Source organism: Aquarana catesbeiana, linkage group LG03, assembly GCF_042186555.1.
Source record: "Aquarana catesbeiana isolate 2022-GZ linkage group LG03, ASM4218655v1, whole genome shotgun sequence".
NCBI lineage: Eukaryota > Metazoa > Chordata > Amphibia > Anura > Ranidae > Aquarana > Aquarana catesbeiana.
The window spans coordinates 598,320,335-598,342,215 of record NC_133326.1 but is presented as its reverse complement, the minus strand read 5'-3'; the positions used below and the strand labels follow the sequence as shown (position 1 = coordinate 598,342,215).

Genomic DNA, 21,881 nt, shown 5'->3' with positions numbered 1-21,881 from the left:
ACACATGCGAAGGGTTCTATGACTTAAGCATTGGTCAGCAGAGCTACCTTTTAAAAAAATTGCTGACTGGTTTTCCCTTTCATGGAGAATGATTTTTCGGGAATGACTTGGATAAATACATCCAGAAAATCTCGGGTGGAAAAAGTACTCTCCTTCATGTTAAAAGAAAGAGTAGGTGTCTCTCTTTCAAACGTTCTGTTTCCCCGTCTCCAGGAACAACAGCCTCAAGGCAGTTTCGACGGCATCCTCCGTCAACCCCAAAAGGAAGGCCTCAGAGCCAAACAAAGCCCTGGGGGCAGAAGTCTGCAAAGCAGAATCCCAAGGCCTCCTTATGAAGGGGCGCCCCCGCTCGATCGAGTGGGGGGAAGGCTCCAGCAATTTTCAAGAGCCCGGCGGGAGGAAATCCAGGACAGATAGGTCATTTCCACAGTGTCTCTAGGATACAAACTAAAGTTTCGGGAATTTCCACCGTCTCGCTTCCTAGGATCAAGCGTTCCCAAGGACCCAATAAAAAGAAAGTCTTTATTTCAGGCAATAGACTGGCTACTGTCTCAGGGAGTGATTATAGAGACTCCTTTAAGAGAGCAGGGGTTGGGGTTTTACTCAAACCTCTTCACGGGTGCCAAAACCGAATGGGGGTGTCAGACCCATTTTAGATCTCAAGGGTCTGAACCAATTTCTAAACATTCGCTCGTTTTGCATGGAAACAATTCGCTCAGTGGTATCCACTCTTCGGGGAGGAGAACTCCTGCTGTCTATAGACATCAAGGATGCATATCTCCATGTTCCAATATTCCCCGCTCATCAAAGATTCCTGCGATTCGCAGTAGAACAGCGAAATTTTCAGTTTGTGGCCTTGTCCTTCAGGTTGGCCACCGCACCTCGGGTATTTACAAAGGTCCTGGCTCCGCCTTTGGCAAAACTAAGAGCTCAGGGTATAACGGTAGTGGCATACCTAGACGACCTGTTGCTGATAGATCAGTCCGTAGAAGGGCTAGATCAGAATGTGGTAAGCACGGTCAAATACCTGAAGCAGTTAGGTTGTGTTATCAACCTAGGAAAGTCATCCTTACGTCCAGTAATAAGACTGGAGTACTTGGGTTTAGACACAACCCACAAGAGTGTTTTTACCCCTGGCAAAGTTTTGCGCTATAAGAGAACTGGTGCTCACGGTCAGGACAAAAGAGTCCTTCCGTTCGCCTTTGCATGAGGTTGCCCAATTCCATTCAAGGCTTCTGCAAAACAGTATCCTGGCAGTTTGGAGCAGGAAAAGTCCAGATTTGGATTGTCCATTGTGCCTGGCTCCAAGTGTTCGCCAGAGTCTCAATTGGTGCTTGTCAGCCAAAAATTTGCAGAAGGGAAAAGCCTTCATACCCGTCACTTGGAAGATAGTGACATCCGATGCCGGACTCTTGGGCTGGGGAGCAGTCTTGGAAGGGAACACTGTCCAGGGGAAGTGGTCGGAATTCGAAAGGTCCTTGCCCATCAACATTCTAGAAATTCAGGCAGCACGTCTGGCCTTAAAGACCTGGACAGGCAGGTTACGGAACTATCCTGTCTGGATTCTGACCGACAATGCTACGGCAGTAGCCTATATCAAAAATCAAGGGGGCACCAAAAGTCGTGCCGCCCAGGTAGAGGTAAACCATATTCTAGCTTGGGCAGAAGAGCATGTGCCCTGCCTATCTGTGGTATTTATCCCAGGTGTGGAAAATTGGCAGGCAGACTTCTTGGGTCGCCAGCAATTGCTCCCAGGAGAATGGTCTCTGCATCCTGACATCTTTCGGGCCATATGTCAAAGGTGGGGTATCCCGGACCTGGACCTATTGGCATCCAGGTTCAACAAAAAGTTAGTGTCAAGGACAAGGGATCCACTCGCTTGCAGAACAGATGCCTTAGTAACTCCTTGGGATCAGTTTTCACTGATCTATGCGTTTCCACCAGTTCACTTGCTTCCGCGTCTTATACGCAAATAAAAGGGGGAACGGAAGCTAGTAATCCTAGTTGCTCCGGCTTGGCCCAGGAGATCCTGGTATGCGGAGATCGTGAGAATGGCAGTAGGGGATCCTTGGACTCTTCCATCCCGCCCAGACTTGTTTCGCAAGGGCCAATATTCCATCCTGCCTTACAAATGCTAAATTTGACGGTTTGGCTGTTGAGGCCCTCATTCTAGGGCATCAGGGGCTTTCAGGCCCAGTAGTAACTACCCTGATTAATGCAAGAAAACCGGCCTCTAGAGCTATCTATTATGGGGTGTGGAAGGCCTATGTCTCTTGGTGCGAGAACAGGGGTTGGCATCCTCGCAAGTATGTCATAAATAGAATTCTCAACTTCCTACAGTCAGGAGTAGAGATGAAACTAGCCTTGATTACTATCAAAGGTCAAGCCTCGGCCTTGTCAGTTTGTTTCCAAAAACCTCTGGCTTCACATTCCTTAGTTCGGGCCTTTATACAGGGAGTATCACGTATAAATCCACCGATTAAATCTCCTCTGTGCCCTTGGGATTTGAATCTGATTTTGTCGGTCCTTCAGGAGTCTCCATTTTGAGCCAATAAGTGATGCTCCATTGCTCCTCGTGACAAGGAAGTTAGTATTTTTGGTTGCGATAACCTTCGCAAGAAGGGTCTCAGAGTTGGCTGCTTTTTCTTGTAAAGAGCCATACTCATCATTCATGAGGATAAAGTTCTCTTACGTCCTCGCCCATCCTTTCTACCTAAGGGAGTATCCAGTTTTCATTTGAATCAGGATCTTTCTTTACCTTCGTTTTTTCCAGAACCATGTTCTGCAGAAGAGATTTTACTACACTCCCTTGATGTAGTAAGAGCAGTTAATTTCTATCTGGAAGCAACTGCTCAGATACGGAAAACTGACGCCTTCTTTGTATTGCCAGAAGGCCCCAGGAAAGGGCAGGCAGCGTCAAAATCAACCATTTCTAGGTGGATTCGTCAGGTCATCATTCAGGCCTACGATTTAAAAGGGAAAACTCCGCCTTTTCGTCTTAAAGCACACTCTACCAGGGCAGTTAGTGCTTCTTGGGCAGTGCATCATCAAGCTTCCATGGCTCAGGTTTGCAAGGCCACAACATGGTTATCATTGCATACATTCACAAAATTCTATCAAGTGGATGTAGGACAGCAAGAGGATGCCGCCTTCGGGCTGAGTGTTCTGCAGGCAGCAGTATACAGTAGGTGACCGCTGTTATCGTCAAAATTTGACACCTGGGAGCCAGCGCTGAGCTGGCTCACTCATCGGGAAAGGAAAACTGTTTTTTCCTTTCGCGATGAGCGACAGGCAGTGCTGACAGCTGTCTGGTATGGATCATGAGGGGGAACGCCGCGCCAAATTTTAAATAAAAAAGCGGCGTGATTTCCCCCCCCCCCCATGGGCATACCAGGCCCTTAGGTCTGGTATGGGTTTTAAGGGGAACCCCCCAAAATCCATACCAGACCCTTATCCGAGCACGCAGCCTGGCCGGTCAGGAAAGGGGGTGGGGACGAGCGAGTGCCCCCCCCCCCCTGAACCGTACCAAGCTGCATGCCCTCAACATAGGGGGGGTGGGCGCTTTGGGGCAGGGGGCGCCCTGCGGGCCCCCCCACCCCAAAGCACCTTGTCCCCATGTTGATGAGGACAAGAGCCTCTTCCCGACAACCCTGGCCGTTGGCTGTCTGGGTCTGCGGGCGAAGGGCTTATCGGAATCTGGGAGCCCCCTTTAATAAGGGGGCCCCCCGATCCCAGCCCCCCACCCTATGTGAATGAGTATGGGGTACATGGTACCCTTCCCATTCACCTGGGGAAAAAGTGTCAATAAAAAAACACACTACACAGGTTTTAAAAGTAATTTATTAGGCAGCTTCGGGGGTCTTCTTCCAACTCCGGGGGTCTTCTTCCGACTTCTCTGCTCTCTCTGGCCTCCTCTCCCGGTGTCCGGTTCTTCTCCTGCTCTCTGGCCTCTTTTCCCGTTGTCCGGTTCTTCTGCCGGGCTCCTCTATCTTCTGCCGCTCTTTTGTTAGCAGTGGCCCGGTCTTCGCCGTCTTGTTCCTTCTTCTCCTCTTCCGATGTTGACACAACGGTGTCTCCCGCTGTAATGCTGTGTGAGCGGTGCGCGATGACTTATATAGGCATGGGGCGTGGTCACCGAGTGCTGTCACCCGGTGACCCCACCCCTTATGATGTCACAGTCCCATCATGCCCCGGGACTTAAGTCATCGCACACCGCTCACACAGCATTACAGCGGGAGACAGCGTCGTGTCAACATCGGAAGAAGAGAAGAAGGAACAAGACGGCGAAGACCGGGCCAACACTAGCAAAAGAGCGGCAGAAGCTAGAGGAGGATCCTGGCAGACGAACCGGACACCGGGAGAATAGGCCGGAGAGTGGGAGAAGAAGCGGATACCGGGAGAAGAAGCCGGAGAGGGCGCAGAAGTTGGAATAAGACCCCCGGAGCTGCCTAATAAATTACTTTTAAAACCTGTGTAGTCTGTTTTTTTTTTAATTGACACTTTTTCCCCAGGTGAATGGGTAGGGGTACCATGTACCCCATACTCAATCACATAGAGTGGGGGGCCGGGATCTGGGGGCCCCCTTATTAAAGGGGGCTCCCGGATTCCGATAAGCCCTCCGCCCGCAGACCCCGTCAACCAACGGCCAGGGTTGTCGGGAAGAGGCCCTTGTCCTCATCAACATGGGGACAAGGTGCTTTGGGGTGCTTCGCCCCAAAGCACCCACCCTCCCATGTTGAGGGCATGCGGCCTGGTACGGTTTGGGGGGGGGGGCGCTCGCTCGTCCCCACCCCCTTTCCTGACCGGCCGGGCTGCGTGCTCGGATAAGGGTCTGGTATGAATTTTGGGGGGGACCCCAGGCCGATTTTTCGGCGTAGGGGGTTCCCCTTAAAATCCATACCAGACCTAAGGGCCTGGTATTCCCCGGGGAGGAACTCACGCCGTTTTTTTATTTAAAATTTGGCACGGCGTTCCCCCTCATGATTCATACCAGACAGCTGTCAGCACTGCCTGTCACTCATCGCGAAAGGAAAAAAATGTTTTCCTTTCCCGATGAGCGAGCCAGCGCGAGATGCACAGTACCCTGTCGCCGAGAACCAGCGCAATGGGATTGCACTGGAAACACAATCTCGCGGTCAGGTACTGTAGGTCCTCATGTCTGACTGCAGTCTGCATTTGTTTTTTTGTGACCCCCTCCCCTCAGATTGCATTGCTTTGGGACATTCCATTCAGTAATTAATATGGTGCTCTGTGTCCCGTGATGTACGAAAAAGAAAATAGGATTTTAATAACAGCTTTCCTGTAAAATCCTTTTCTTAGAAGTACATCACGGGACACAGAGGTCCCTCCCCTCTTTTTGGGATATATGTATATTGCTTTCCTACAATAACTGAGGTACTCCTGGTATGGGAGGAGTTATATAGGGAGTGGGACTTCCTGTCTTTAATTATGTAAGTGTCCATCACCTGGAGGTGGCCTATAACCCATTCAGTAATTAATATGGTGCTCTGTGACCCGTGATGTACTTCTGAGAAAAGGATTTTACAGATAAGCTGTTATAAAAATCCTATTTTTGGGAGGCTGCTAGATGTCAGCATTCCTTACCCACAGCAGTTTACCCTCTTAGTTATCGTGATAGTCTCTCTAAAGCCTCTCTAAAGTCTTTTATGCTAGGTAAGCTGCTTTTCATATTAGTATTCCTTCCAGCTTCACATGCTGTTACAAAATTGTTATGAAGTATTAAAAAAAAAAAATTAGAATCAACAGTTCTTTAAAACATTTCTTGCTTTACTGTTTCAGGAATACATGAATAACTACATGTGGAAGCATTTAGCTCCAGTCCCTTGTTTACGAGATGCTCTTCTCCCATATATTCTGGGTGTGAGGTAATGAAAAAAAAAAAATAGTAATGTAAAGTGCATGTAAGGTCTGACCCTTGCTGATCACATGACTCCAGTTCTTGTTTGTTGGCTTCATAAAGTAGTAAAAGGTCATATAGTGCTATAGTAAAGCTTCAGAATGTTCAGTTAACCGCTTGCCAACTGTATACTGCATATATACAGCGGCAAGGCGGCTCTCCTGTGTCGGATCACGTACTAGGCACTTCAGGGTCTGGGGCACGCACACGCTGCCGGCGGCATGCTCCCGCTGTGATTAGACTCTGTTTGCCAGCATCCGCCGATGTCTTGGTACACTGACAGAACAGAAGTCTGCCTATGTAAACAAGGCAAATCATCATTCTATCACTACAGAAGACATGGATCATGTGTCTCTGCTAAGCAGAGGCACCGATCCATGCCTTCTAGTCAAAACACCCCCCCCCCGCACAGTAGTAAAGCACATGTCAGGCACACATTTAACGCTTTGATCGCCCCTGATGTTAAAGTGTTACTAAACCCACAACAGTAAAATCCAGTCTGTATATGCAGTAAAGCATGCTTGTTATACTCATTGTGGAACCTAAGGGGTTAATCCTCTGCATTGTGTTTTAAAAAAGGCTGCTTGATCTTGTATGCACAAATCCTCCCCTCCCTGCACCTTCCCCCTGGAAAAGTCCAGATAAGATAGAGCTTTTGAAATCAGGCTGCACATGCTCAGTTTGTTGTGTATTGCTGGAGAGGGTTTTTTTTTTCCTAGGGAGAATGCATGTGATCAGCACAGGGCCAATCAGCACTGTCCAGACAAAGGGTCAGGAGCCCTGCATCCTCATAGGACAACTCAGTGCAGTATGAAAACTTCTCCTACAAGCTTCACCAGGAACTGATAGAAGTCACAAGACTGCTATATACTGCTGTTGAGAAAGGGTATTTAGCAGTTTATATTTACTACAATTATTGCATTTCCATGTTCTGTGTACTATGGGAGACCAGATTTAGGGAATGCAGGGTCCTGGGTTTAGTAACACTTTAACCCCTTCCCTGCCAGTGTCATTAGTACAGTGACTGTGCATATTTTTTTTAGCACTGATCACTGTATTGGTGTCACTGGTTCCCAAAAAGTGTCAGTCAATATCCCAACTGTCCGCTGCAATAACGCAGTCCCGCTATAAGTCGCTGATCACTGCCATTACTAGTAAAAAATAAAAAGATCCCATAGTTTGTATACACTATCTTTTGCGCAAACTAATCAATATATGCTTATTGGGATTTTTTACCAAAATATGTGGCACAATACATATTGGCTTAAAGTGGATGTAAACCCGAATTTTTTTTTTTTTATTAAGGCTTGCACCTTGTGCAGTATAGGATTTCATCTCATCTGTGCCCAGTCTTGCCACGAAGAGTAAATCCAGCTCTGAGCAATCCTCTTATCTTTTTTCAGTAAGATAAAAACTTGCACACAGAGAATTCCCCCTTGCTGTTGGTGACAGGTGATTTCCTTATCTCATGAAGGAGCCTGAGAGAAGCATTCTGTGTATCTCCCCTCCTTTCTTCTCCAGCTCTCCCAGGATTGGCTGCTCCACACCTCAGCATGATTGGGCATGCTTTAGTCATGTGGTGACCTTTCTGGGTTTTGACTGGATGTTAGTGACCATAGCAGAAGTTCAGTGTAAGAAATACATAGGAGAAAATGCATGTTGACAAGGGGAGTGTAGAGGTGGGTGGGAAGTCTACTGACATCACGACTCCACCCACCGAGCTCCAGACAACAGACCCACCCACAGAATCTGCAGTTTTTCGGGTCTCATAACAGACAGAGGGGAGACATTTGACAGGTAAGGATACATGCAGGAGGCATTTAAATCCTTATAGATAACCACTATGGCAGTAGTTTAGAAAGGATGATAGTGGGTTTACATCCACTTCGATCTATGTATTTTTTTTTTTTACATTTTATTTTTAATTTTTTTATTGGATAGATTTTATAGCAGGTGCTCAAATACCACAAAAAAAGGACATAAATATTGTTTAGGTATATCGTTACACGGCCGTGCAATTGACAGTTAAAGTAACACAGTGCTGTATTGCAAAAAATGGCCTGATCATGAAGGGAAGTAAATCTTCCGGAGCTGAAGTGGTTAAACACTTGTTTCTGCGCTTAGTATCAGATTGTGCATTGACAAGACTCTTGGGGGATGGGGGGAGGGAAATTAACCCCATGCCTTTTTTCCTTTTGGTGTGGGGGTTTCTCCTGCACTCACCGGGAAAGCTGTCTCGCTCGATCCTAGGCTCCCAGGTGGAATTGATGCCGCCAATAGAGGGGTGCCCCTTTGAGAACCTCATAAGTAATTGGGCAGCTCTAGAGCCACCAATTCACTTTTATCTGAGAAGCCTTTCACTGGCTCCTAAAGCGTGTTTCAAGCTCAAAGCTGCAGCAGCAGCCGTGAGCTTGACTTAATCACTTGTTTATAAATGTATCTTGGTAGATAAGTAGTTAGGCAGAAGGTTTTATATTTTAAATGCATTCTATGCATTAAGATAAAAAACCTTCTCTGTGCAGCAGCCCCCTTAATACTTACCTGAGCTCCCTCTCTATCCAGCGATGTTGCATGAGAGACTCGGCTGCCCCGACTCTCCCCCTCATTGGCTGAGACAGCAGTGGAGCGCCATTGGCTCCCGCTGCTGTCAGTCAGTGAGCCAATGAGGAGAGAGGGGGCGGGGCCTAGCCGGGGCTCCATGTCTGAATGGACACACGGAGCTGCAGCTCAGTTCAGGTGCTTCCATAGCAAGCTGCTTGCTGTGGGGGCACTTAACAGGAGGGAGGGGCCAGGAGAACTGAAGAGGGACCAGAGAAGAGGAGGATCCCGGCTGCTCTATGCAAAACCACTGCACAGGGCAGGTAAGTAGTATATGTTTGTTCTTTTTAAGAAAAAAAACAAGACTTTACTATCACTTTAATTCATCACATATTGGTTTGATACTGCCACCTACAGGACGCTAGGTTCAACTTACACTAAAAACACGTCTAATGGGCAACCCTCTGGTAGTGGCTGTAGAATTAGTTTCTCTATCGTCCCCTTCAGAAGGATCTGCTTTTTTTTGTCTCAGTTGCACCTTGGCGTCTCCCGCTCTGTCGGGATCTCCTATGTTCGGTCCCGTCTTCCTCCCTGCTTACGGTCACTGACTTCACGGCATGGCTGTTGAGAGTCAGGTGTTGCGGTGCATAGGTCTATCCTCAGCTGTTATTTTCATATTGCTTGGAGCTCGGCGGTCTGCTGCTCACGCCCTCCTTTGCTGCACCAGGTAGGCTTCCTTTGTTACTGTGAGTTCTCACATGTTTTTCAGTTGCAAGCATGCTAGCCTTACTTCAAGGGGGTGTGGATCGCTGTTGGGCCCTTAGCACTTTTAAGAATCAGCTTAGGAACCTACTAGTTCCTAGTCCTGTACCTTGTCTTGTCGTTCTTTCAGCACTCCCCTTTAAAAATCTCAGAATTTTTTCTCTTGCGACTTTATCCTAAATTGTGGCCTTCTTAGAGGCCACTCATTTGGCATGTTGGGTATCTGAGCTTGTGGCTTGCCGTATAGGCAGCCTTTTCAAATGCCCCATCAGGACATGATGGCTCTTCATTGTAGGATGTTATTTTTGCCAACAGTGGTTTCAGCCCTTCCTTTCAGTCAAGATATCGTCTTCCCTTCCTTGTGCTTACATCCCTTCCTTCTGAGGTAAGTGGCTCTTCCTTGCTTGGCTCTGGTCAGGGCTATCGGCTATGACTTCTAGTTGGTAATATGATGCTCTGTTCATCTATCCAAAGGGTCCCAGCCAATGTCTAGTTGCCTTGTCTTCCATTTTTCCTAATTACTTAGTGAAACGGTAAAACAGTCATATGCCCTTTCGTGCTGAGACGGCTCTGTTCTTATTCCCTGCACAATACACCAGGGCACCTAGCACATCCTGAGTGTTTTCTCATTCTGCTCTTTCAGGTTGTAAGGAGGCTGCTGGTTGTCAGTCCCAACTTTTCCAAGGTTACTAGGGTTGACTTGGCTGCCTCAGGGGATTTATTTTTTTTTTAGTTTAAGGACCCACCCCTCCTTTTCTGTCTTTTTGGTATTGCATCCCATCTGTGATGAATTAAAGCGAAAAGGAAGCTCCGCTTACTTGCCTCCTCCCCTCCGCTGCCACATTTGGTAACTTTTGGTGGGTAGCGGGTACCTAATTTTGACAGGTAACCGCTCCCACTTCCGGCTAAATTTGCTGCTGCAAATTCATCCGGAAGTTTTGGTGTTATTGTCCTGGTACTGTTGGCTACTAACTGTTTGTTGTGTTGCAGCTGAGGGTTTTGGCCACCACCTCTGGGCCAGGCATGTTTTTAATTTAAGCTGCACCTAGCTTCCTGCTCCTGTAGGTGGCAGCATCAAACTCATCCATGATGAATTAAGAAGTATCCTTCAATTAAAGTGGAGTTCCACACACATTTTTTTTTTAGGGATTACTTTATTTTAGAATATTTATTTTTCCACTTCTTCCTTTGTGGCCATGGCCCCAGGCATTGTTTCTGGCTTTGCATTGTCTCCTGGGATATGTGTATCATCAATCCCAGGAGGCAATAGGCATTCCTGGGTCATAGCAAGCTATTATACTGCTCACGCACTGCCCATGCGCGAGATCGGCAGGTGCATGCTGGGTATCCAGCATGCATGGAATACAGGAAGAGATGCTCTCCGGCTTCAGATGCCCACATAAGAGATGGCCGCAGTCTGCTGGGACTTCAAAAAGTAAGAAAACAATGCTGTAAAAATACTAAACGGACTTTAGTATACAGCATAGCTTTACTGTAATACTCTAAGCATGAGTATTAAAGGGGTATTTTTTATCTAAAAAAATAAAAATTTGGCGAGAACACCACTTATATCATATACATCGCACCTATGCTGCACAACCTCACAGGCAGGGTCAGGACATCCCCCCAGGCATGTATTTTAATTGCAATTTTGCAATATTAATGTTTTACTTTCAGCTTTAACTACAATTGCTACTCCCCACTGAACTGAATTTTCAAAGTGGTGTTTTATTTTGTTTTTTTTTTTCTTTTTGCTTTGTTACATGGTCCCAGGGCAGTTCCATTTGCTTGGCGGTGCCTAACATATTCGCCTAGAAAATGGTCATTTATAGCTTTTTTTTAACACTCTCCACCCATTGACTTTAGCGGGGTTTGGATTCAGGACCTGAACCGAATCCAGGTATGTTCAGACCATCACTAACAGAAAGGAAGTAGAATTGTGAAAGTGACATCAAAAAGCAGGAATGAATCATCCAGAAGGCAACCTAGGCTGGAGCCTAAGGCCAGTTGAATGTCCAGGGGGCTGAGGTGCAACCTTCAGTAAACTGAGGAATGGAGCAGTTTGTTAATGTGGTGCACCTGCCTGTCGCTACACAAGGGAGAATGCACTTGTATGTAGCTGTCTGATGGAGGAGACCATACCAGTACAGACAATGGAAATAGTATGGCTTCTTTGTACCTATTGTGGGGGTGAAGCTGGGGCTTGGTAAACATATGTTTACCAGCCCCCTCCTGTAGTACAGTGGGCACAGGCACTGACAGCTGATCATAGTAAAGCACAGTTTTTACTATGTGTCAGACTGTCGGTTTATGAATGAATGAGGAGTTTCTTTACAGATTCTTTTTTTCATTCATGTAAAGTGCTGCAGAGAAAGGGACAATCTTCAGTCCCTTTCTCTGTCTCAAAAAAAGAGATATGGGGGACTGTTTAGACCTCTGATATCTCACCAAAGACACCCCCCCCCCCCCTCCCAAAAAAAAATATTAAAATTAAAACTGTAAAAAAAAAAACAAAAGAAAAACAGTAAGACCCAGTGGCGGCTGGTGCTAAATTTCTTTTTTTTGGGGGGGGCAGCAAACAAACCTCCCCACGTCCACCCCCATTCAGCCTCTTCGCGGTGACGGTCTCCCTCTGCATTCACCCCTCCACGGCTTCCTCAGCTTCTCCCGACCAACCCAATCCGTCTTGTGTCCTGATTGGCCAGGAGGAGAAACCGGAAGACAATAGCGAATAATAATTCGCTATTGTCACAAGTGGGTAGCCCAGCCTTTTTCAAGCCAATTAGAGCCTCAGGCTCTACTCATGTGGCTTGAAATAAAAAAAACTGCAGGGGGATGGTGCCCCTAATGGACCGGCCCGGCCGCTCCTGGTAAGACCCTTTTCACATGGAGCAGACTCTGTCGAGCAGATCCGCCTGCTCAGCGGGGAATCCCTGCTGAGCAGGCAGGTGACAGGTCCGCATCTGCTCCGCTGATGCAGAGCGTGCAGAGATACAGCCAGCTGTTCTCCATGGGGCGGTCAGATTGAAACTGACCACCTGTCTATTTCCATTGGATACCATCCAATCTGCTAGATGGATGGGGAATGGGATCCTCATCCGTCTGTTTTTAGCAGATCGGATCAGATACAGGCAGTTGTAAACGGACACATATCCATTTACATCAGCCTCTCCGTAGAGAATCATGGTTGGTCCGATTGGGCCCGCCTGAAAAACGGACAGGCAGACCCGATCGGTCTGCTTGTGTGAAAGGGGCCTAAGGCCTTGTTCACACAGGGCATACACAGCGTACCTTTACAGGGATGCACAGGTGTTTCATGCACTTCTGTGCAGACAGTCCCAATCATGTCAAATTGGGATGTAGCAACTGCACAAACAGAGCCATTGCTCCGAATTTAACATCCATGTAGGTCCGCATGCATGTCCCTGAGCTCACACTGTCTGCGTTCGGGTTTGTGTACCCACACCTACACAGATGTCAGATTGGGAACATCAGCTATGCCTGTGCAGCCGTTGCATCCCAATTGACATAAATTGGACTGCCTGTACAGAGATGTACGGAACACCTGTGCATCCCTGTGCTGGTAAACATGGCCCTCCATGGGTGTACACTTTAGTATGCCACGTGTGAACGATGCTTTAGTAGTAATTTAGCAGGAATTTTGTAAGTTATGTTGTGCTTATGTGCACTATTAATGATTTTAGTGTATTTTTTGTGAAAATAGCAATATGATGAACATTTGTGCAATTATTGCAGGGCCCAAAAAATCTGTAGCACTTTTCCCTTTTCGTCATTCAGGACAGCCACTATTGAGATAGTCTCCTCCTCTTCCTCTAGGAAACACTACGCCAGCCCATAAATTCTTACTTCCCCTGCCGGACCTCAGTTAGTAGTGTTTCCTCCAGGGGGGAGACACTGTGCATGGGACCAGGCTGATACAGTCAGGGAGATTGTGGCCTCTTATAACATCCCTAAGGAAGCAGGGGCTTCCAGGGTAAGAAGAAGCGGTACATACCCGCAGCAGAAGCCACCTCTTCCTTGTCGAGCATGGCATCAGGTTGTGGGGGACCCCTGTCGCGTCCACAGTGCCGCAGCAAGGAGACAGTCCGTTCTCCCTGTACGCTGTACAGGCTGAAATTTTTTTGGAACGAGTGGGCTGGACGACGGGTGACGTCATTTCCGACGGAGGGCGGGCGTCTCCCTTTGACCCGCTGCTTCCGGTTCCGGGTCGCGGAGCTGATAGGGGGCCGGGCACAGGCTGGAGAGAGTCGGAAACACGCGCAGACAGCGTGAGACTCTACACAGGCAACCACCTGATGCTGTGACTCATACTGACACTATCTCCAGCCTTCCGAAGGTAAGAGTTCCCTGGGGAGGGGTCCTCTCTATCTAGGATTGTCCCCCCTCATGTATGGTTCCTTGCTTAGAGGGGGGGCAGACCCCCTGGGTGGTCAGGGGGTGGGAGTGGCTCAGATCCCTAACAGGTGGGTCTGGTGCACTCCCAGGGTTGTTTTCCGTTAAAAACGCTGAATGTAATATGTTTTTCTGTATGTAATTTCAGAAAGCTACAGAAAAGACAAAGTCCACTCATGTCTCTAAAAGGAAGTGTGCCTCTTGTAGAGACAGTTTAGGGGAAGCATGGACCAAGGTTTTGTGTAAAGATTGCATAGACTCCCTGGTGAAGGAAAGGGAATCTGAACAGCAGTCCGGATTGGCAGCCTCTGTAAAAGAGCTGTCATCCACTTTTTCATCTTTTAAAACGCTTTTTGAAAAATTTCAGCTTCCTTCTAATCCCATTCAGCAGGACACAACCCCGCCACATGCTCAGGACTCTGCACCTGCCAGATCTACTAATATAGTTATGGCAGAGGAGATCTCAGGCCCTTCCGGGGTGGAGCAAAGGCAACCAGACAGTGGCACCTCTGACTCCCATGAGGGGGAGGACCAGGACGGGGAGTCCAGGAAGATCCCCAGGTATAAATTGTCCTTGGATGAGGTGGAAGATCTCCTAGGGGCAATATATACAACCCTCGGTATACACAAGAATAAAAAACCCCTATAACTCCATGACCTAATGTACAAGGGCTTGGGAGATCAAAAGAAAAAAGTTTTTCCAGTACATGAAGTTCTGGTTGAAACGATTAAAAAAGAGTGGCAGGATCCTGAAAGGAAGCCCTTTTTCTCTAGCTCCCTAAAGAGAAGGTTCCCGTTTTCGGAGGATCCAGCGTCCATTTGGAATAAGAATCCCAAATTGGATGCTGCCTTCTCTCAGGTCTCTAGGCACACAGACCTGGCATTCGAGGATATGGGGGCCTTGTCGGATGTCATGGACAAAAGGATAGATTTACTACTTAAAAAGACGTGGGACTCAACAGTAGGTAACTTAAAGCTAGAAATGGCTGTTAGGGTAGTAGCCCGCAATTTAGAACACTGGCTTCTCCAGATTCAAGAACATATTGAAGCTGGCACGGCCAAGGAGACTATCCTATCTTCTTTCCCCACGATTCTGCGAGGTATCGCATACATAGCAGACGCCTCGGCAGAATCAGTCCGTATGCGTATGTTTTTGCTGTGCGTTTTGATTTTTGCGCACGTGACTTTGCTGCGATTTGCGTTTTTGTCTTTTTTTTTTTTGACAATTTGTTGTTTGGCAGATTAAAAAACACAAATTGCTGCAAAAACGCACTACATGCTTTTCTGCAGCTTCTCCATTGAAGTATATTGAACCAAAAAAGCACCGTTAAAAAAAGTCCCTGACCCTTTCCAAATACACAGTGGATGCAAAAAAGCATAGACGTGAACGTGTCCCATAGGAAACCATTTAAATGAACTGTAGTGCGTTTCTGCAAAAAGCACCATAAAACACATGGATGTGAACCAGGCCTAAGACGTTTAGTAACATAATGGGGTTAAAAAAACTAAAATTAGCCCTTTATAGTACAAAAAAAGCAGATAATCACTACTGTAAGGGGTTCATTTTTTTACTGTAGAATTGTGAAAATAATATTTATAGTAGCGATTATTTGCTCTTTTTGTACTATAAAGGGCTCATTTTAGTTTTTTTAACCCCATTATGTTACTGGCTGATTAATCAGTTATGAAAATAGCAATCAATTAATTTCATAATCGATTAGTTGTCGATTAATCGATTAGTTGTTTCAGCCCTAGAATATACAACCATTGACTACATTTCCCCTTATATAAATAAAGTTTTACGTCCTTTGTGAAAAGCTCATGATGAGGGAAAAATAGCAGGGATGAAGAAGCGACAACACAATGAAATCAGTCTGACTAAAGAGATTTGGAGAAATAGCAGTTATGTCAGATACAGAACATTTCATTCTATCCTTATTCAAGAGTATTTACATCCCCACTGGGGATTGCACATTTAACAGAGACTCGCTTGAATACTAAGCAGAACTGTGCCTCGGATAAATAGACAGAATATATTGTGAAAATGGTTACCAGTAATTTTGTCTCTGCTGTAAATGTACATTTCTGAGAATTGTTAGCATGCCAGTGGTGATTAGTGACTGTCAGATCAATATGAATCATTGAACTACAACTGGAACAAGACAGGTCATGGAAATGGTGCATCTTTTGTGGTTTTCAATATATCTTCCAACATGCTGATCTCTACAAAATCCTTCTGGAAGCTCATAATAGCAGACATCTGATTTCTTGCCCCCCTGTTTAAATCACCCAGTTTCATGTAGTGCCTGGCAGCAGATAGCAGAAAAAAATCCCAAAAAGCTATAGTACATGCAGCACTAAATACATGTTTCCAGGCCTTCTGTATTCTACCCTGTGTGAGGATGCACACAGTACTCAGGGATCCATGAATTGATACCAGGGGAGCTCCAGCCCTATTGCTAGAAACAAGGTAAAATACATGTATATATGATGATAGTGCTGCGCCTTGACATGGCGTCAGAAGGGCTAGATGTCACTCAGGGTTCTCACTTATGCAGGTTCAGGGGTTCTAGGATTTGTGTTCTGAGTTGAGAAAAATTGTTTTTGCCGTTTTCTCCAGGATAAGTAACTCCTGGGTTGGGTTCTGGAGCCAAGAGACCTAGTAGAGACTTGGAAGGGGTGAAGCCTCTAACATTGTGTCCACATTTCACTGGAAAGCAGCATCCTGATTGTGTAGACATGCCAAACCTTTTTTGTATAGGGGCTGGCTATAGTTCAGGGCTCCATCCCTGGCAAGATGCTGCTGCATGAGCAGTGGGTGTGAACTGAAGAGTGTCTGCTCTTGCTTCAAGGAGAGGCAGTCTAACCAGGCTGAATAACCTGTGAGTTTTTTTTAAATTTACTTTTGAATAAAAGTGGGCAAAAAGCCCTGAAATGTACTTCACTGGCTGGGCTTACAGTCATGAAAGTCCCCAATAAATATATACACTGTGTGTCTTCAGCTCTTTAGATTCTATGCGTATAACCTGTATCCTGGCAGTTCTTGACATCACCAAACTGGTGCACTCCGTCAGAGCCTCTGTCTGCCTATAATTGTTCAAGTGACTGTGATAAACAATTATTGAAACAGTTGGCCATTGCAGAGCTCTCCTCCTAAAAAAAAAAAAAGTTAGTTACTTGGTGCCCTTGCTGCAATTCTCTTAAATTACTGACCCAGAACAAATAAGCAAATAAGGACTTCTGTCTTCTTTGTTTAGAGACCCTGTCACCAACTTAGATAATTGCAGGTAATAACACAGAAATATTGACAGTTTTAACTTGCTGTGGTTTTCCTCTCCATAAACAATTTGTATTCCCTTGCAATGTGCCTTTATACTTGCTATGGGATTTGACCACTACAGGAAGAGTCGGTTCTCTAGGACAGCCAAACTTTCCCCTCCTTCCTGCCCTGTCACAGCCCTTTACTGCTTTGAGAGTGTCCAATTAGTTTCAGTGCTGACTCTTCTTTTTCTCCCCTCACCTAACCTTTTTCTGTAGCTGGCTAGGGAGGAGCAAACAGGAATACTTTTAGAGTATCAACTCTGTCTTCTGGGGACAGGAAATCCCTTTCCAGACATAACCCCTCCCAGCTAGGCATAGTTTCAGTCTTTATTTGTGTCTGTGCAGTCTCTGCATAATTGTATCTAGTTTTTCTCAAGATTCCATCTGGGATTAGGAGACTGGCTTATACAGATCTGTTGCTTACAGCGGTTGGCTGCTTGTAACTTTGCCATCTGCATAACGAGACCCTGTGCAATTATATATTACATGGAACGTCCTGTCCCCAAAGGCCCATGTGGCAAAAGCCTGCTGTGATGAGGGAAATTTGGAACCTACAGCAAGGTTTAGTGAGCGCCCCAGTGAAAGCCCTACGCTTGCTGGTACATAGGAGAGGGGTGGGGGGTCCCCCTTTGTGTGCTGGCCCTTAGTGTTATGTGTTCCCCCTTCTTTTGGTTGTAGTTTTAAATGTGTCCTATCCACCCTGAGCTCCATATTGCGGAAGGGGGGAGAAGTGCTTCTCCCTGCTCCCATCTGCATGGGAACAGAGAAAGGACACCTGGAGGAAGTTTGGAGGGACCTGGGTGCAGCTCCTCTTGCATTATACCCCCTGGGGGTCAGTTAGTTCCTTTGTGTCAAGGGAGAAATATTCGTCTGCTCTAACTGGACTTCAGCATCAGCTTTCCAGGATCCTTTTTAGATTACACCGTCTTGGTTGCAAGCAGAAATATTCTCATTCACCTTCTTCCTCATTAACGTAGGAGAAGCTTGCCAAAGAACCGCGAGAGGACAAAGGGAAAGCGACTTTTCCAGAAGAAGGCAAGGATTCCTTTTCAGGAAGATCTACTCCTGAGGAATTTTAGGGCCAGGTTTTTGCCTCAGACCCAGAAGGCTTTCATGGAATTTCTTGTGAAAGTGGTCCATACCAACTTAAAATTCCTGCATCCCAAGTCCCCAGTCCTAAAGGTCATGAGATTGGAATCATGGGGCCTGCCACATCAGCCCCAATTTTTCAGTGTACATCCTCCCAGGATGTGATTTACTTAGGCTTAGCCTGAAAAGATGGTCATTCTGTCAAAATGATTTGCTCGACAATATTCAAGAGAAAGTGAGTTCACTAAAGAATAGATGCCTGTGGTGGAAATGGCAGTGTCCTATCTTAATAAGACTCTCACGGTATTTCAGGATGCATTGGAAAAATATCTTAAGGCCTTATTCTCAACGCCTCTTTTGCTCTTGTAGGAGCAGCCTTACAGACTGCAGTTTTGGCTGTAGGAGTGTGTCAGAGCCTCAAGGTCTGGGCTCATTGAAGGTCGAGAGACTTGGGCAGATACTTGGAGTATTATCCTTGTCTCCTTAGTTTCTCAATGGATGCCTTAACAGACTCCATTCAACAGCTCTCTCATCTGGGTCTCTTGTCAGTGCAAACGTGCAAGGTTTATGTCTGAAATGTTGGTCAGCGGAGTTACCATATAACAAACGGGTTGACTGCTTACTTTTTCAAGGTCGGTGTTTGTCCGGTCCTGCTTTGGATGATTACATCCAAAAGGTGACTCTGGGCGAAGAAAGACGTCAAAGCTCATGATTCAAAAGCCTGCCACGCTTTTTACTTCCAAAATAGCATTCCTTTCGCTATCCACAAGCTTCGAGGCCCAAGCCCCAGTCCTAGGTTTGCAAGAAGACATGGACTCTAGAGCCCTCTAAAGCAGGGTACAAATCCTTCTTATAATGAAAGGGCATCATCACACATTCAGGTAGATGGGATGTTTGCAGGCCTGCACAGACATTTGACATGGGTCCACAACATAATGGCTCAAGGCTACAAGAATTTCAGAGCTTTCTCCCCCTGTGCTTTATGCTTTCAAATGTTTCTTTAAATCTGAACAGAAGGACTGTCTTATTTTGGATACTAAATCAAAAGCTATCTTAGGGAGTGATCGTTCTGGTTCATGAGAGTGAAAAGTTTCTACTCAAACCTATTCATGGTTCCGAAACCCAACGGTGATGTTTTGTCCCATCTGGCTCTCAAGTGACTCAATAAGTTTCTCTGAGTGCAGATGTTGCAAATGGAATTAGTGTGTTTGCTGGTTGCCTCTCTCAAGCAGGGAAATTTTCTGACATTTGTGGAAATTGGGGATGATTATCTGCACATTCTAATATTCCCTCCTCACCAATGGTTCCTAGAGTTTGCTTTTGACCATCACTTTAATTTTCTGGACCTTGTCTTTTTTGGCCTGTTCACTGCTCCCAGAGTATTCAGCAAGGTGGTAGCCTTGGTCTTAGGACTCTTAAATAATCGGGGTATTCCTGTTCTAGGTTACATTGACCATTTGCTTTTGAGGGAGAAGTCTGCTCCACTTTTGGAACTCAAAGTGACTTGAATGATACAAACTCTGGTGTGGATGGGTTCTGAATTTTCTGAAGGTAGCCTTAGTCCCATTCCAGAGGTTGACATATTTAGGTCTGATGCAGTACACGTTCCATCTGAGAGGGATCCTCCCCATGACAAAGGTCTTGCTCTCTCTCTGGAGTTGCTTTAAATTCTGACAAATCCCTCAATTTGACTTTGTATACGGGTCCTGAGAAAGACTATAGCCGCCTTCCATGCAATTCCCTTTGCCCAGTTTCATTCCAGGTCCCTCCAACTGAATGTCTTTTCAACATGGAAAAGGGGGACACAGTCATCATATTCCCTGATGCAGTTACACCCTAGAACAAAACTGTCTCTGGATTGGTGGATCTCCTTGTAAATGCTGAACAGTAGAAACATTGTTTCTTCCTCTGTCCTGCAGGGTCCTGATGACTGACACCAGCCAGGGCAATATCTTAGTCCAGGGAACTTGGTCACCACAGGAGAAATTGCTGCCCATCAACATCCTGGAATTTGAAGGCAGGTTCGTCTTGCTCTGCTGCATTGGTTGGTGCACCTGGAGGGCCTCCCTCTAAAAGTTCAGTTGGACCATGCCACAGCACTGACATACATAAATCATCAGGAGGGGAACCAGAGGTTGACTGCATCATTGTAAGCGTAACCACAATGGTCTCCCCCCTCAGGCCAAGCTTCCAAATCTACCATTACTTGTTGAATCTGATGGCTTATTTTTCAAACATACAGTTTAACAACTTCAGCCTCTGAAGGATTTGCCCCTAATGACCAGGCCATTTTTTGTGATACGACACTGACAATTGCACGGTCGTACAATGTTGTATCCAAACAAAATTGATGTCCTTTTTTTCCCACAAATAGAGCTTTCTTTTGGTGGTATTTGATCATCTCTGCGGTTTTTATTTTTTGCATTTATAAACAAACAAATTAAAAAAAAAAAAAAAATTTTGTTTACTTTTTTGCTATAATACAATATCCAAAAAATAAAAAAAAATGTATTCATCAGTTTGGGCTTATGTATATTCTAATACATATTTTTGGTAAAAAAAAATCTCAATAGGCGTATATTGATTGGTTTGCGCAAAAGTTATTGCGTCTACAAACTATGGGATAGATTTAGGGACTTCTAATTGTTTTTACTAGTAATGGCAGCGATTTTTAGCAGGACTGCAACATTGCAGTGGACAAATCTGACCCCAAATGACACTTTTTGGGGACCAGTGACATTATTACATTGATCAGTGCTATAAAAATGCACTGATCAATGTAAAAATGACACTGGCAGTGAAGGTGTTAACACTAGGGGGGGGATCAAGGGGTTAACTGTGTTCCCTAGGTGTGTTCTAACAGTAGGGGGGAAAGGGCTGCCAGGGACATGACAGATCACTGTTCCCGATCACTGGGAACAGAAGATCTCCATCATGTCTCCTGTCAGAACGGGGATCCGCTTGTTTACACAGGCAGATCCCCGTTCTGCCTCTGTACTAGGCAATCGATAGGACATCGAGTCCGCCCGATCCGCGGGCACTCTCCCACAGCGCGCCGCCTGCAACTGCGCCTGTGCGAGCCACTGTACAGCTACGGCGATTCGCACAGGAGAGCCGACCTGCCACTGTATAATGACGGCAGCTGGTCGGCAAGTGGTTAAAGAGCAAAGTTACACCTTTATCGGGGAGGGCTCATTCTACTAGGAGGTTTAGTGCTTCCTGGGCTATTTGACATCGGGCTTCAGTAGCTCGAGTTTGTAAGGGTGCACCCTGGTCTTCGGTTCATACTTTTACAAAGTTTTACCAAGTGAATGTTTGAGACTCTGAGGATGCAACCTGTGGTCAGAAAGTCCTGCAGTTTGCTGTGTGGGGTTCTAACCTGTCCTGGTTTCATTGTTTGGGGTCTTGGCTTGTTGCTATGTTGCCCTCCCCTCATAATCAGTGCTTTAGGACATCCCTGTCCTTGGACACAGCCATTTACAGATCGCTGAAAACAGCCAATCATAGCGGCCGTTTTCAGCGAGATCGGCGGTGCCAATGGGAGATGATCTCATATGTAAACATATGAGATTATCTCTCATCGCCGGCTCTCCCTCCTCACACAGAGACAGCGTGTGAGGAGGGAGAGCTAACCGCTGCAGCAGTGAGTGAAAAAAAAACGAAAAAAATGTTGCGTCAGTGCCATCCGTCCCCACTTTCATCTGTCCCCACTGCCATCTATCCCCACTGCCATCTGTCCCCAGTGCCACATATAAGTGCCATCTGTCATCAGTGCCACATATTAGTGCCATCTGTCATCAGTGCCACCTGACAGTGTCATGTGCCATCTGTTATCAGTGTC

General features: G+C 46.2%; 1 protein-coding gene across 1 annotated transcript in view; it reads left to right on the top strand.

The window, feature by feature from the left end:
- Positions 1-21,881, top strand: part of GPAT2 (glycerol-3-phosphate acyltransferase 2, mitochondrial) — a 208,070-nt gene that overhangs the window by 66,969 nt on the left and 119,220 nt on the right. Inside the window, exon 8 of the mRNA XM_073623599.1 lies at positions 5,800-5,885. Within this exon, the coding sequence (XP_073479700.1) occupies positions 5,800-5,885 (86 nt within the window). The remainder of the gene's footprint in view (positions 1-5,799; positions 5,886-21,881) is intronic.